The 17,879-nt window shown below is 41.4% G+C and overlaps 1 protein-coding gene across 1 annotated transcript in view; it reads right to left on the bottom strand.

Annotated features, from left to right (window-relative positions):
- Positions 1-17,879, bottom strand: part of MIB1 (MIB E3 ubiquitin protein ligase 1) — a 109,929-nt gene that overhangs the window by 61,292 nt on the left and 30,758 nt on the right. Inside the window, exons 7-9 of the mRNA XM_056137864.1 lie at positions 12,910-13,093; positions 7,774-7,918; positions 2,286-2,419 (exon numbers count right to left, since the gene is read on the bottom strand). Of these exons, the coding sequence (XP_055993839.1) occupies positions 2,286-2,419; positions 7,774-7,918; positions 12,910-13,093 (463 nt within the window). The remainder of the gene's footprint in view (positions 1-2,285; positions 2,420-7,773; positions 7,919-12,909; positions 13,094-17,879) is intronic.

Raw genomic sequence — 17,879 nt, 5'->3', positions numbered from 1 at the left:
GCCAAAGAGAAATCTTGGGCTCATTCCCACATGCAAAGAACATTTCTAATGCAGGAAAATAAACAAGGGCAACACTTGTCTTTTAAAAAACAATAGAGAACATAAGTTCTAATAGGGGCCAGAGAGACAGTTTAATGGGTAAGAGAGTTACAAGAAGAGAAAAAAAAAATATATCAATAGTATAGAGAACTCAGAAAGATTCTCACAAATAATGTCAAATAATCTTTCCCGCCGCCCCCCCCCCCCCCGCCCCAGCCTTTTCAGGTCATACCCAGCGATGCACAGGGGTTACTCCTGGTTCATGCACTCAGGTATTATTACTGGCGGTGCAAGGGGACCATATGGGATGCTGGGAATCAAACCCAGGTTGGCTGCATGCAAGGCAAAATCCTACCCACTGTGCTATCACTCTAGCCCCTGTCAAATAATCTTTGACGAAAGAATAAAGGTAATACAGTGGATCCAAAAAAGTCTGTTCCACAAATGATACTATAAATACTGAACATTCACATGCTAAAATTAATCTAGATATTAATACCTCATACTCTACACAAAAAATTAATTCAAAATGGCTTAAATGTGAACCATAAAAGTATGAAACCACAAAAAGATAGCATAGGTCAAAAACCTGGAAAACTTTGTTCATCACATAAATTTTGAAAGCATCACACATAACACCAAAGCCTTGAAATTCTGTGAAAGAATTAGTAGATAACCTAGACTTCATTAAAATTAAAAACATCTGCTCTGCAATAGAAAGTGGTAATACAAGACAATGAGCCAGAGACTGCAAAAATATTTGCAAAAGCTATGTACATAACCAATATAACACTATAACCCAAAATATACAATAAAAACGTGATTTTAAAATGTACTAGATATCTAAGAAACCTTGCCAAAGAGGAGATACAGATACTGAAGGGAAATAAGGGCCAGAGCGAAAGAACAGCAGGTAAGTCATTTGCCATAATGGCAATCGATACAGTTCCCTGCGCACAACCAGGAGTAATTCCTGAGTGCAAAGCCAGAAACAACTCCATAGCATTGCTCCCCCCACACCACCACCAACAATGACAACAACAAAAACCACAGAAGGGGAAAACTGCTACATACATCATATGTAGCACTGTGGCACCGTCCTCCCATTGTTCATCAATTTGCTTGAGCAGGCACCAGTAACGAGACTTGTTGTTACTGTTTTGGGCATACTGAATTCATCATGGGTAGCCTGCCAGGCTTTGCCATGCGGGCAGGATACTCTCCATAGCTTTCTAGGCTCTCCGAGAGGAGTAGAGGAGTGGAACCTGGGTCGGCAGCATGCAAGGCAAACCCCCGACATGCTGTGCTATCGCTCCAGTCATATACAAGTAACTATACATATGACTATACATTGTATGTAATGAGGACAATGCAAATAATATCAATGAGGGGGCCACAGTGATAGGACAGCAGGTAGAGCATTAGGGCGCTTGCCATGTACATGGCTGACTTGACCCAGTTTCCACACCTGGAATCCCAGAATGTCCCCAGCTTTGCCAGGAGTAATTCCTGAATGCAGAGCAAGAACTAACCTCTGATAAATACCAGGTGTAGCCCAAAAAATAGAATTTAATTTAATCTTTGTTTTAAAGAAGATGCCATTACCACCTAATAGAATAACCAAACACTGGAACGCTAAAAATATCAAAGTTACGGTAATGAGCAATAGAAAACTTTTTAATATTACTACTGATAATGCAAAATGATACAGATACTTTAGAGAATAAATTGGTGACTTCTTTCATTTTTCTTTTTTTTTTTAGGGTCACCCAGTGCTGCTTAGGGAGTGCCAGGGAGATGCAGAGGGGGCCATATAACACTGGGAATAGAACCCAAAGATTCCTTTCGCAAGCACACACTCCAGTCACCTGGAGGGCTGGGGCAATAGTACAGTGGATAGGGCACTTGCCTTGCACACTGCAAACCAGGTTCAATCCCTAGCACCCCTTTGTGGTTCCCCAAGCACTGCTAGGAGAGATTCCTGTGTACAGAGGCAAAAGTAACCCAATACCATATAGTGTGCCACTCCCAACAAAAAAATGTAAAGTCTTTATCTTTTAGAAATATACACTGAAGAACATCTGATGTTTTGAAAACTTAGAAAACCAAAAAACAGAAAAATCACATTTGTCTATATTCTATTAATTATTGAATCAATGTAAAAAATCTAAAATAAGTATAAGCATAAGGTTTGTACTATTCTACTTTTGCATATGCTACAAAATAATTGTTTTTTAAATACTCACATCCACATCTGGTCTTTTTAGCAAATCTTCCACTTTAGCAACATCTCCATTGGCAGCTGCCTTAACTAATTCTTCATTGAGATCACCAGATTCTTGGGTTTCAAATAATTTCTTCAAGAGTTGGGAGAGTCTTTCTGTAAAGCATCAAATAAAGTTATTATCATAGAAGGATATCAAACTTTAATAATAAACAAGTATTAGTCATATACTTTTATGTACTTTGTATTATAATTAATGATATTTTTATGCTATGCATAATTAGCTATGCAGGTTATGATTACTATATAAATTATATTAAACTTGAGCCCAACGGTTTTCTTCAATTCACGTACAAGCCAAAATTTTAGAAAAAGTACAGCTACATTCAAATAATAATTCAAGATTGACTTTATATCGAAGATGTTAGAATATAGAGCTGGAGCGATACTACAATAGCTAGGGTGCTTGCCTTGCATGCAGCCAACCCAGATTTGAGCCCCACCACCACATGTGGTTCCCCCAAGATTAATTCCTGAGTGCAGAGCCAGGAATACGTCCTGAGCATCACTGAGTGTGGTCAAAAAAAAAAAATGTTCTGAATGAACATACTACAATGAGTAATATTGATACCAACTTCCTATCAGCTGTACCAGACTCTCAGAGCTCAATGCTACAGAAATAACTCAACAAATTAATGACTTTGATTCAACAGTCATCATTTCTATAATATCGAAAGACATTTTAGAAACAAATCAATTTTTAGTAGAAAATAAATGTTATTTAATAACATTTTGAAATATTTAATGACAGTTGAAAACAAATGTTGAAAATATCTGTCAACAATACATTTAAAAAGGTGCAAACTAATTGTTTTTGACTAAAATAAAGGGGAAAAATAAGAATGCGACTATAAGTCACCTCCCCACAAAAAAAATAGTACCAATAGTGAACTATTTCAACTCATTAATTCTGACTCTTAATAAAACAAAGAAATCACAAAGCAGGTCAAAGCAGTGGTTCTCAAACTGGTATCATATGGCCACCTGTGTACACTGGACCACAGCGGGTACAGGTGAGAATCACATAAATGGGGCCACAGACTAAGGGCCAAGCAGTAGGATGGTGAACTACAAAAAAAAGATCAGAAAGAGGCCACAGCTGGGGAAAGGCTGAGCAAGAGTTAATCCATAAGAAAAGCAGAATATTAATCTCCCAATCTCAATTTTTTCTGACAAAATTTTGAGCAATAATCTAAAAAACTGAATAATCATAATCCAAGTATCTAAATTTTAATAAAATGTTATTAATATTTCTATTTTGATACCCATGATACCGGCAGTCATCATTGAAAGCTTTTAAATCTTAAAATGGATCAGTTATCTTCAAATTCTCTTCACAAAATAAAATAAAAATTTATTAGGGTCACAGAACATCTAGCATTTTTCCCTTTTTCTTCATTTTTTTACAGTTAATTTACAATTTTGTTATGTGTAATTGTACTCAGTCTTAATATGCATGTAGTTAGCCTGCTATGATATTATCTAAACTCAAAATAAAAAATAAAAACTGGAGCTAGAGATATGAGAACAGGTAGGGCACTTGACTTGCACGCAGCCAAGCTAGGTTCAATCCCCAGCATTCAATATGATCCTCCGTGAACCACCAGGATTAATTCCTGAGTGTAGAGCCAGGAATAATGCCTTAGCATTGCTGGGTTTGGCCCCAAAACCAAAATAATAATTTTTAAAAATAAATACATTATTTAGGCTGGAGCAATAGCACAGCAGGTAGGCGTATGCCTTGCACGCAGCCAACATGGCCGACCCGAGTTCGATTCCTCCGCCCCTCTCGGAGAGCCCGGCAAGCTACCGAGAGTATCTCGCCCACACGGCAAAGCCTGGCAAGCCACCCGTGATGTATTCAATATGCCAAACACAGTAACAAGTCTCACGATGGAGACATTACTGGGCCCGCTCGAGAAAATCGATGAACAACGGGAGGACCGTGACCGTAAATACCGTAAATTAAACATTAGCAAATCGTAACAGGAAAGCTGAAAATGTAAGGAATAGCACAAAATTGGAGTCACCCAACATTTTTATTTTTTAATACTTAATATTGTGGCTCAATCATCTTTATTACTATATATTACTATGTAGGAGCTGGAACGATAGCACAGTGGGTAGGGCATTTGCCTTACACGCAGCCAACCTGGCGGCCCCGGTTTAATTCCTTCACCCCTCTCGGAGAGCCCGGCAAGCTACCGAGAGTATCGCACCCACATGGCAAAGCCTGGCAAGCTACCCGTGACGTACTTGATATGCCAAACACAGTAACAACCAGTCTCACAATGGAGACGTTACTGGGCCCACTCGAGCAAATCGATGAACGGGAAGACAGTGCTACAATATTAGTATGTTTTAGAATAACTGAATTTTTATACAAAGCTGGAGGAAGGAAAAAAAGTGTTGTGTCATGAGCCTACACAGGCACCTAGACTATTCATATTTAATATGGTTTTATGCTCATTGGGATATGTGTAATCACTCTAAATTGTGTAAGATAAAAAAATGGCTGATATTTAAATTTTTTCAGGTAGAGAGCAATCTGCTGACAATAATGTTAAAAACAAAAAATAAAGTGATAGTTCAGGGCACTTTGGAGGGGGACAGGTCAGCCTGGGGTTGGTCCAAACAGAGCCTCAGCAGCTGAAAATTCTCACCCTCCACAATAGCCACCATGCTCCCAGCCAGAATCCACTGCTCAGAATGAGTCTCATCCCGAAATTAATCTGTTGAAAAACTCTGGTATGCAGGTTTTGTGACTGAAATCTTCAGGCTTTCACGAGTTGGTCTGGACTACCTCCCCCCATATCCCTGTTCTTCCAGAAGCCACGCCAGTCACAGACATACCCAAAAGCTGCCACTCAGTTAAAAATTTAATTCCAGCTGTGTCACACCATTAAAAAATTTTGGACTTCCTTGAGTATACACATGGCCACATAACATCTCAAATTCTACAACATTGATAAAGCTGTAGTAGCACACCAGATTGGATGGGATATAACATAAAAGGCAACCAATCTCAATTAACAAACATAAGCACTGAAGGCTTAACCTGTAACATCTTAGTAATCTCTTGTACAAGGACTAAATGCCTTCAAGGTAGACGAAACAACAGTCTTCACTAACTTTCTTCTAAAAAAACATTTTTTGATCATTCTCTTAGCAAATTATTGATATAAGGCAATATAAAATAAATTACTGAGGGCCTGCTATGTGGGCAGGTTTAAGGGGTGGTTGGTGGAGGAAAGGTATAATGGTGCTGGCATTGGTGTTGGAATGCTGAATGCCTGTAACAAACCATCATGAACAATTTTGTACACCACAGTGTTACATAAAGTATAAGGGGGAAATTGGAAAACAAAATAAACTAAATGGCAAAAAATAAACAGATCAGCACAATGGCAGCAGCAGCAAGCAGCAAAACTAGCAGAGGGACATCAGCTCTCACGGCTCTCAACAGCTGATGGGGTTCACAAAATTTCTGCATGAGTGAATGGGGGTGCCCCTTCAATATTCTGTCTCAGGGAGAGTGCCAGTTAAAAAAAAAAAAAAAAAGTCCTGTTGGCCTGCCACAGAGCGCCAGCTCAGAGTGTGACTTGTGAGAATGGCCACAGCACAGCCACCAGTAGACGGAGCTACCACAGCTCTAGGTGCTATGGGTATCTGTGGAGTTTTAACATCTCTGAATAGGGCTCTTCGGGTCTAACCCGGCACCCCCCAGAGCATGGGTCTCAGAGGTGAGGGGACGCAACAGATTCCCACTATGGGTCCCCAGCATTTCGCCTTTTCTTCCCCAGACCACCCACAACATATTATGGAGGAAAACCTCCCTGAGCACCAACTGCCTGGAGACTCAGGATGGGGGCATAGCTATTCTGGACTGGAGACTGCAGCCTGCCCAGAGTGCCCAGGCTGTGAATGGTAATAGCCCAGGATCCGGTCCTGGCTGCTGCCAAGTCACTGCTGCCACTGGGGTCCAGGGGTTACAGCGCCATCAGCAGAGCAACCTGGACCTGCTGGGCAACTGCATCAGCAGCCTGATGGTGCCTTCAGGCTTCCTGATGCCTCCATATCACAGCTGTGCCTCTAGCCAGACTCCAAAAACTCAGGACCAAGTTTCCCAAGAAACTAAACCTCCAAAAGTTAGATATGTGGGAGCCACACCCACAAACCACCTCTGACTTAACCACACAAGCTCATTTATCAGCCTTGCTTCAGAGACTCATAAATAAATCTCAAAAGAGATCAAAAGCTGCAGTTAATCTCAAACCTGAGCAAGGCAGAATAGACTGGGGTAGATCAGAAGGGGACAGATCAGCCCACTCCTGCCCAAAAAGAGCCCCCAGCAGCAGCTTGCTCCCGGCCAGACTTCACCATCTCAGAATAGACCTCACCAAGACATAATCTGCTGAAAATTCTGGTATGCAGATTTTGTTACTGAGGCTCTCTCAGAATTAGGATGGGCTACCTGCCCACACTTCCCAATACTCTTGGAATTACCAGCAGTCACCCACACGAACCAACTCCAGCACCACCATGTAAGCTCTTCCCTGGCTTCATTTCAGAGACCCATATATAAATCTCGAAAGAGATCAAAAGTGCAGTTAATCTTGGACCCACACGAGGCTGAACAGAATGGGGCTGGGGGGCCTAGTCAGCCTAGTGCACTCAAAAGCAGAGTTCCTGGAAGTTGCTTGCTCCCACAATCCAAAACCGCCGCCATGCTTCTGAACAGACTCCACCATCTCAGGACTAACATCACTATGATACTAATCTGCTGAAAATTCAGGTATGTGGTTTTTGTGACTGAAATCTCCAGGCTTTCGCAGGGTCGGGATGGGTCGCCTTCTCCAACCTCCCTGTACTTTCAGAAGTCTCAGCAGTCATGTCCACACCACAAAGCAACCACCCAGTGGGGGAAAAAAATACTTCAGCTGTACCTTCCTGACAAAAATACTGAAAACCCTGAACAATCATGATGACGTCTTAGTACCTGTATTGCAAACCAAAATACCCAAGGGGAGGGGGGGAGAGAGGGGGGGGGAGAGAGAGAGAGAGAGAGAGAGAGAGAGACTCTAAGACAACTCCATTGAGACAGGCAGGGGAAAGGGTGGAGGTTGTAGTGGGTTGTGGAGGGAAACTGGGAATATCGGTGGTGAGAAACATACACTGGTGAAGGGATGGGTGTTGGAACATTGTATGACTGAAACCTAATCATGAATAGCTTTGTGATGGTCTATCTCACTGTGATTCAAGAATAAATAAATAAAACTCTGACTAAAGAGTAGAATATTAAATTTCAGGCATCTCCAAGTTGATATTGAAAAGTCCTATCACCTAAGAAAAGGTACCCATATATGGGATGTTCTGTATATGAAGACTGGGGAATTAGCAAAGGTTATAACATAAACCATATTTCTTTTAAAGTACAATACAAAACATACCACCAGATGCATTACTAATGGCTGATCCTGCAGATGCCACCTTGGATACTGCTGCTGGATTGTATGTCCAAGACGTTCCACAAACTTCCACCTTTAAATCACTGTCAGAATAAATTTGTTGCACTCGGCCAACTTTACCTAAAGTCTTAAAGATAAATAAATAAAAAGATTAATGTTTCCAAGTCTATGGTATATACCATAAAAATTAGACTGAAACTCAATCATGAAAAACTTTGTAACTGTATCTCATAGTCATTTAATTAAAAAAATTGATGATTATTTTTCATACTTAAAATATTCACTTTATTTTGTTCCTAATAAAAATACTTTTAAAGGGTAAACATATTCAATTGAGTTTATTAGCTACAAATATAGAGGATCTTTTGTTGTTTGGGAGCCACTGCAACAATATTCAGGGATCAACTGGCTACAACATTGTTCAGGGATCAAATGCCTCCAATATAATGTTTATAACATGCAGTGCCAGGGATCAAACCCCGGCTCCTGTATGCAAAGCCTGTATTCCAGTCCTCTGAGTCATCACAGCCAAAGAGAGTACAGCGGGTAAGGTACCTGCCTTGCATATGGCTGACCTGGGTTCAGTCTCTGACATCCCATATGGTCCCCCAAGCACCACCAGGAATGATCCCTGAGCTCAGAGCCAGTAATAACCCCTGAGCATCATGAGATGTGACACCTCCCCACCACCAAAGGAGGAGGGTGTAAAGTCCTTTGAAACATTGGTAAGGAATGCAAAGAAGAGTACTGGGTTTAGGCATAGGCCTTGCATGCAGCCAATCCCTGTAGGATCCTTGACAGCACATGGTCCTCCACACATCAAGAGATACAGTCTGGTGGCACCCTAAGTACTGCTGAGCTGTGCCAGGCAATCCCCAGCACTGTACGGTCCAAGCAGCACAAGCTCAGACCCCTCACATCCTCAAGCCAAGACAATGAACCACCAGCCTGAATGACTGAGAATCAGCAAGAGTGGTTGCCAAGTTCCCTGAGCACCACTTAAAAGACCTACCAGCATTAACAACAAAAGAGTATCTCTTTTAAAATGTTTTACGAGGGGCTGGAGTGACAGTAGAGCTGGGAGGGCACTTGCCTTATATGTGGCTGATTCAAGTTAGATTCTGGTACCTGATATGGTACCCCAAGCCTGCTAGTAGTGATCCTTGAGCGCAGAGCCAAGAGTAAGCCCTGAGCACTGCCAAGTGTGCCCCTCCTCCCCTCAAAAACAGTTTTTAAAAGCACAGGAAAATTAGTCTTTAGCAGGAAGTTTGCCATTGGGAAAGGGAGTGGGCATAGGTCAGGGAAGGACTCCCCCCACCCCACAAAAAGAAAAAGTTTTACAAACCACAGGAAAACTGGTTCTTAATAGGAAACTTGCCACTGGGAGGGGGAGGGGGCATAGGTCAGGAAAGGGACAACAATGATAGAGGGAAGTGGTCAGGGTGCTGAAAGGAAGTAAAGTGATATGAACAATATCCTATCAGCAACATTATTGTAAAACACAATGCCTAATGGGTGGGGAGGGAATGCCAGCCATTGAGGCAGGCTGGGGAGATAGGGGGGAGGGCAGGAAGAAAACTGGAAACACCAGGAGAGAAGCAGAAAAGGGATTGGTATTGGAACACTGTAAGCCTAAAACTCAATCAGAAATAACTCTGTAACTTTATAATTCAAGGTGCTTCAATTAAAATAACATTTTAATAACGTTTGAATAACACTCTCATATTCCCATAAGAGAATGTAAACACAAAAGGCAAACCATGCGCTTATCGACAAGTTCATGGAGATTTTGCTTTGGGAGGGAAACTGGCACTTTAGTACTGGTGTCACATCTAGTGATGCTCAAGGCTAACACCTGGACTCAAGGACCACTTTTGGCTCCAGGGACAGTATGGGTTGCCAGAAAATAGAACACACAAGTAGGTAGCATGAAAGGCAAGCACCCTGCCCACTATTACTAAGTCTGTCTTGATTCTGCCTGTTGGGATTCGATCTTTTGTTTTGAAGCCATACCTGGCAGTGCTGGAAGCCAGGATCTAAGATTTTTGCATGCAAAGAACCTACTCCAGCTTTCTGAGCTCTGTGGGTCTCTTTTTATTGTTTTGTTTTTCCTTTCATCTTTTGGTTTGGGACCACACCTACCAATGCTCAGGATTTACTCCTGGTTCTGTGCTCAGGGATTATTCCTAGTTGGGCTCAGTGAAATGTATAGTGTGCTGAGAACAGAACTGGGCTGTGTGCTGGCCTTACCGACTGTACTCTCTCCAGCACCTCAATTTTTTAACTCCCTAAGATAAATCTATAAAACTCAGTAACTGAAGCAGTTCACATCCACCCTAAAAACATAAAAAATTTTTAAAAATTCTACAAACTGACAAACCAAAAAAAGGGATATCTAATATTTAAATCTCAGACTTCTTCATCAAGATCATGAACGATCGGTTTGAGGCTCTTCATGGTCCCAGAGCGAACAGATGCCATTGGGCTACACTAGCACGCGACAGGGACAAATGGAAACGTTACTGGCGCCCGCTCGAGCAAATCGACAACTAACGGGAAGTTAAGTGATTAAGTGAATATTCAAATCATTTTGGAAATTAAAGTACAATACAGAAATGTGAAGAAATGTGTGTTCACTGGGGCTGGAGCGATAGCACAGTGGGTAGGGCATTTGCCTTACATGCAGACCATCGAAGTTCAATTCCCCAGTATCCCATACGGTCCCCCATGCACCGCCAGGAGTAATTCCTGAGTGCATGAGCCAGAAGTAAATGCTATGCATCGTCGGGTGTGATCCAAAAAGCAAAAAACTAAAAAAAAAAAATTTTAAAAGCCATGAAATTTGCTTATAAGTGGATTAAAAAAAGTGTGCCAAAAAGGAAAAAAAGCATAGTAGAAATGACATCTGTACCTATATGTTCATTGCAGGACTGTCTACAATAGCCAAAATCTGGAAACAACCCAAGTGCCCTAGAACAGATCACTGGTTAAAGAAACTTTGGTACATCTACACAATGGAATACTATGTAGCTGTCAGGAGAGATGAAGTCATGAACTTTGCTTATAAATGGATAGACATGGAGAGTATCATGCTAAGTGAAATGAGTCAGAAAGAGGGACAGACATAGAAGGACTGCACTCATTCGTGGAGTATAAAATAACATAACATGAGGCTGACACCTAAAGACAGTAGACACAAGGGCCAGGAAGATTGCTCCATAGTTGGAAGCCTACCTCATGAGTGGGCGGAGAAGGCAGCTGGAATAGAGAAGGAATCACTAAGAAAATGATCGTTGGAGGGATCAGTCGGGAAGGGAGATGTGTGCTGAAAGTAGATAAAGGACCAAACATGATGGCCTCTCAGTATCTGTATTGCAAACCATAATCCCCAAAAGTATAGAGAGAATATGGGGGAAATTATCTGCCAGGAAGGCAGGGGGAGGGGTGGGTATACTGGGGAGATTGGTTGTGGGAAATGTGCACTAGTTAGAGGGATGGGTATTTGAACATTGTATGATTGTAATTCCCAGCATCCCATATGGTCCCCTGAGCACCACCAGGAGTAATTCCTGAGTGTAGAGCCAGGAGTAACCCTTGAGCATTGCTGGGTGTGACCTAAAAAAAAAAAATATATATATATATCCTCATGAGGATATAATCACTGTGTCACTGTCCTCCCGTTGTTCATCGATTTTGCTCAAGTGGGCACCAGTAACGTCTCCATTGTGAGACTTGCTGTTACTGTTTTTGACATATTGAATACGTCACGGGGAGCTTGCCAGGCTCTGCCATGCGGGCGAGATACTCTTGGTAGCTTGCTGGGCTCTCCGAGAGGGACAGAGGAATCGAACCTGGGTCAACTGTGTGCAAGGCAAATGCCCTACCGCTGCGCTATCTCTCCAGCCCATAAGGATATAATAAAAAAAAAAGCAACCAGTTTTAACAATTATTTATTTAAGCCCATCACTAATCTTCTTTCTCCTTATTCTACTGTTCTATTACCTTTATTATCTTTACCATGTAATTCCTCAACCCTCCCCTTCTCCCACCACTAGACCAGGTTTTGAGCCCAGGACCACAAACATAAAAGTGCTCTACCTATGAAACATATCCCTGGCATAAAAGCCTTTTAAAAAAACAGCTACAGGGGCTGGAGAGATAGCACAGCGGGTAGGGCGTTTGCCTTGCACACGGCCAACCCGGGTTCAATTCCCAGCATCCCATGTGGTCCCCTGAGCACCGCCAGGAGTGACTCCTGAGTGCAGAGCCAGGAGTAACCCCTGAGCATCGCCGGGTGTGACCCAAAAGCAAAAAAAAAAAAAAAAAAAAACTACAATACTATTATCAGCCTGCCAAAATCATCAACACATCAGTATGACAAGATACTGTTAAAATTTTCAAATTTTCAACTGTCTCATAAATGTTTATATGGAGCTTTAAAAGTCAATATATTCATATACATATTGATATATACACATGAAGCTTGAAAGGAAGTCTATACATAAATTTTGCTGTCCACAATAATTTGTCGTACAAAGTTTCTTACTGTCTGAATTTTATGTACAAAAATACAGAAAGGAGTCAAGGAAAAAGGAAGGGCCCATGAGAGGAACCGGACAATGTAGAGGACAGGGGAGGGAATACTAGACACAGTGCATGAAGGCAGAACTAGATCAGGCAGGACTGGGGCTGGTCAGGAAGAGTTACTGGAACAGACAATGAATAGGGAACACAGCAGGGGGAAAGGGCTGGGTCATGAAGCAGGAAGAGGCACACAGGACAAAAGAAGGCACTGTATGGAAGAGGCCTTAGGAAACAGGTTCTAAAAGGTTATCTAATTTAGTTTCTAAACTTAAAGGATTTTTTTGTTTTGTTTTGTTTTAGGGACACACCCGGCGTTGCTCAGGGCTTACCCCAACTCTGTACCCAGGAATCATTCTCGGCGGACTTGGGGGAACATATGGGATGCCAAGACCAAACCCAGATTGGTCCCATGCATGCAAGGCAAGTGACTTCCCCGCTGTTGTATCATTTTTAGCCCTAAAATTAAAGTTTATTAAAAAAAACTACTTAAAGGATAGTGTAATTTCTAGTTCAAACTATTTTATATATACTTACTGGGAGCATAGCTTCAGCCCATTCTCCATGTCCTCTTTGCAGAAGTTTAATTCTTTCCAGATCATAACACACTTGGACAAGATCACCCACTTGAAATTGTGAGGTACCTCCTTCTGCACCTTGAGCAGCATCCCCACTTCGGACAATATTTGCTTTAGTAAGAACAGCAGGATTAAAGGTCCACCTAAAAAGTTTTAAGCCAAAATTCAAAATGGTAAGTGTACTCAACTTTAATACAATAATTCTTAAAGTCTCAAAGAGCAAAACCTGTCAGCACACCAAAAGAGTAAAGCAATTATTTCTAATTACATTCTGGATGGCTGCATTTATTTTTATAATTTTATTATTCAAATGGAGGAGCTATCTGTAATCTCACCAACATATGCTTTAAGTTAGATTTATTTCCCTTTCATGTTTTCAAAATGTATTATACAGGAATCCAGAAGATAGCTCAAGTAGTAGAACACACGCCTAGCATTTGTATGGCCCAAATTCAATCCCTGGAGGATCTCAAGTACGGCCAGGCTCAAGTACTCCACTGCTGGGTCCAAGCAATAGAATGGCACCACAAGGATGAGAACGGACAGGAATAATTCCCAGGTCTTCCAAGCACTACTCAGCAGTCCCTGTTTGAAACATTATTACAGGGGCCAGAGTAAGAGTATAGGGCATACAGCCTTGTATGTGCCTTATATGTGGCTAACTCTTAGTTCAAGCCCCAGCATAACATACAGTCCCCAGAGAACTGCGAAGAGTAAACCCAGAATGCTGGAGATAGAATGTTTGCCTTGCATGGGTTAGACCCCCAGCACCATATGTGGTCCCCCAAGCACCACCAGGAGTAATTCCTGAGTGCAGAGGCACAAGTAATCCCTGAATATCGCCAATAGAGCCCCCCCAAAAAAAAGTATTTAATAACAATTTGATGACCAATTGAAGAAAAAATATTAACACTAGGGCCAAGAATTCTGACCAAAAAAGAAGTCTGTAAGTAATAATCCCAAATTTGTGTGACCGTCACATTTCCAAACAAATATTTAACACGACTTCTCAGTATATGCTAATCTGAAATTATGTTGTAGTTTCACAATTTTCCCTTCTTTTATTATTAACAATATTGACAACTAAACCATATAATTTACATATCAAAAAAGTATAATTCAGTGGCTTTAGTTTTTTCACTCAATTGTAACAACCAAAGACTACTACCTAATTTCATTTTCATCATCACTAAAAAATATAACTATTAGCAGTCACTCTGCATGCCTCCTCCTCACAAGCTCCTGACAACCATGAAAATTTCCAATGGGTTTATTATGTAGCGAATACTTTATATAAATAAAATCACAATGTGCAACCTTTTGGAACTTGTATCTTTCATTCATCATTGTATTCCAAGCACGAGGAACCCAGGGCCTCATACATGTAAGGTAAACACTACCAATGAGCTACTATTTTTTTGTGAAATATGGGGATTTCAGGAATCTAGGAGCTACTATCAGAACTTCTGCTAACTGGATCACTTAATTGATTAAAACCTGAACATGTAGTACTGGCTCAGGTCCTAAGGAGCCGAGAAACTGCCAGAGTCACCCTGGTAGCAGTGCAAAGGCCACCAAGTGGTGTCCAAGGCTTCCAGGCCTATACCCAGTGATGCTCAGGGTCATGCAGCTTCAAGGAATAAAATACACAAAGATGTCACGCCACTGGCCGAGCAAGTGAAAACAGAGATAGACAAATGGGACTATCTTAAACTAAGAAGCTTCTGCACCTCAAAAGAAACAGTGACCAAAATACAAAGACAGACTACAGAATGGGAAAGAATATTCACCAAATACACATCCGACAAGGGGCTGATATCAAGGATATACAAGGTACTGGTTGAACTACACAAGAAGAAATCACCCAACCCCATCAAAAAATGGGGCGAGGAAATGAACAGAAACTTTCGCAAAGAAGAAATCCGAATGTGCTAAAAGGCACATGAGAAAATGCTCTACATCACTAATCATCAGAGAGATGCAGATCAAAACAACAATGAGATATCATTTCACACCACAGAGACTGGCCCACATCCACAAGAACAAAAGCAACAGGTGCTGGCGCGGATGTGGCGAGAAAGGGACCCTCCTTCACTGCTGGTGGGAATGCAGGCTGGTCCAACCCTTTTGGAAAACAGTATGGACGATTCTCAAAAAATTAGAATTCGATCTCCCATTTGACCCAGCTATAGCACTCCTGGGAATATATCCCAGAGAGGCAAAAAGGTATAGTCGAAGTGACATCTGCAATTGTTTGTTCATTGCAGCACTCTTTACAATAGCCAAAATCTGGAAAAAACCTGAGTGCCCGAGAACAGATGACTGGTTAAAGAAACTTTGGTACATTTACACAATGGAGTACTATGTAGCTGTTAGAAAACATGAAGTTATGAAATTTACATACAAGTGGTACTACATGGAAAGTATCATGTTAAGCGAAATGAGTCACAAAGAGCGGGATAGACCAGAAAGATTGCATTCATCTAGGGAACATAAAGAAACAAAACAGGAGACTAACACCCAGGAAGGGCTCAGATTAGTACCAGGAATTTTGCTCCATGACTTGAAGGCCAGCCACTTGTGCTAGGTGAGAAGGAAGCTCAGATAGAGAAGAGAGCACCAAATAAAGGGTGCTGTGAAGACACTCCCAGGGTGGGAGAGACATGCTAAAAGTAGTCTATAGACCAAACATGATTGCCACTCAATGCCTCTCTGGCAAAACACAGTACCAAAAGAAGAGAGAGAGAACAGGGGGGAATGCCCTGCCACAGCGGCAGGGTGGGACGGGGGGGGGGGGGGGGGGGATGGGGGGGGATGCTAGGACCCGTGGTGGGGGAGGATGGGCACTGGTGGTGGGATGGGTACTTGATCATTGTATAACTGAAACCCAAGCACAAAAATTTATAAGTCTATAAGTGTACTTCATTGTGTTTCACTAATAAAAAAAATGATAAAAAAAAATAATAAAGCAAGGATTTCTCAACAACAACAAAAAAAAATACACAGCAGAAATGTGCAGGACAAGCACCTTCGCTCCTTCACTTTGTTCTTCAGACCCTGACCGCGTATTTTTAAGATTTATCTATGCTGAAACATGTTTCAGAACTCCATTTCTTTAGACAGCCAAACTATATTTCCATTGTACTCATGTAACACATTTTGTTCTGCATTTATCCAAGGACAGACAATGTGGCTTGCTTCCACTTTCTGGTCGTCATAACAATAATACTTCTGGAGCCAGAGAGATAATGTACCAGGTAAGGCGTTTGCCTTAAATGCAATTAATTGATCTAGGTTCAATCTTCGGCATCACATATGGTCCCCTGAGCACCACCAGGCTGAGTACAGAACCAGGAATAAGCCCTGAGCACTTCCCTCGTGTGACCCAAAAATACAAAGAATAAAGCTTCTGAGTTGGAAAGAATGTAGAGGAGTTAAGATACTTGCCATGTACATGTGGATCCCAGTTCAGCCCCCAGCACATATCAACCGTCCCACCCAACAGTGCTAGGTGAAGCCTTGGAAGCCTGTGAATTCTGCCTGGGTAGCCTAGATAAATTACAGCATCACAGGGCCCTTAAGCATGAAATACTGCATCTACCAATTAAAAAACCAAGGAATGTCTCTAGAATAGTGAAAAGAATAAATTTTGGGGGGAGACACCTAGATCACCTTTACCCCATAGAATAGGAAGGAGAAGGACAACAAAGGAAAGAAGTCAAGAGGGGAAGATGAGGGGAAGTAAAGGGGAGCAGGGATCAAGGGCCTCGGTACACCAATAGTGTACAGGAGCAGTAGAGCTTCAACTTCAAACCACAGAGTCATTAACATTGAAAACATGAGATCCAAACTACAACAACCAAACTTGAAAATGTGCCTGTCAAAGATGGCAGGCTAGGGATTATGGGAGGGAACTTGGGAACACTGGTGGAGGGAAGTTGAAAAAAAAATGAAGAGCAAATTCCGATTGCTTTAAGCCACTCAGGTTACGAAAATGTGCTAAGGCAACCCAAGGAAACCAATGCACAATCTAAACAGTACAAAATGTTCTGATAAACAGGATCTTTCCATTTGTTTGAAGTGTTTATTTCCTCCAACAGTGCTATATACTTTTCTATACACAAGTTTTACAAAACCTGGGATAAACTTATTTTAAGTTTTGTAATGTTATTTTTAGTCTGTTTGTTTTGTTTTCTTTTTGAGACATACTCATATGTGCTCGGGGATTATTCCTGATTCTGTGTCCAGAGATCACTCTTGGGATTGTTCATGGGACCATATGTAGTGCCCAGGATCAAACCAGGGTCATCCCTATACAAGGCATTGTATTAACCCCTGTCCTATCTCCCCAGTCTCTGTAATGCTATATTAGATATTTTATTTTTAATTTCATTTTAGGATTGCTCATTGCTAGTATGTAGAAATATAATTAGTTTTTCTAAATTGCCTTTCTTATACTGAAACTCTGCTGGACTCATTTATTAGATCTAATAATTTGTGAATTTCTTGGGTGTTTCTATACATAAATTCATGCCATCTGTGAAAAGAACTACCTTCTGTTGTTTTAAGTTTTAAAACACCAGCTCGCGGCTGCATTTCTTTTTCTTGCCCAACTGCTCATGCTAGACTCTCTAAGACAATGCTAAATAAAAGCAGGGAAAGCAGATATTCTTTTATTCTTAATGATCATAGGGGAAAAATATTCAGTCTTACATGACTGCACATATTAGTTGCACATTTTTCATAGATGCCCTTTTTTCTGACCACACCCAACTGTGCTCCAAGTTTACTCCTGGCTCTGTGCTGAGACAACTCCTGGCAAGGCTCAGGGGCCATATGAAGTGCCAGGATCAAACTCAAGTCAGGTGCGTGAGAAAAATGACTTACCAACTGTACTATCCCCTCTATTCCCTTTCATCCCCCTCTTAA

This window comes from Sorex fumeus, unplaced genomic scaffold, assembly GCF_029834395.1.
Source record: "Sorex fumeus unplaced genomic scaffold, SorFum_2.1 ptg000128l, whole genome shotgun sequence".
NCBI lineage: Eukaryota > Metazoa > Chordata > Mammalia > Eulipotyphla > Soricidae > Sorex > Sorex fumeus.
Note: the sequence above shows the minus strand (reverse complement) of the source record. Positions and strands in the feature narration are given on the sequence as shown.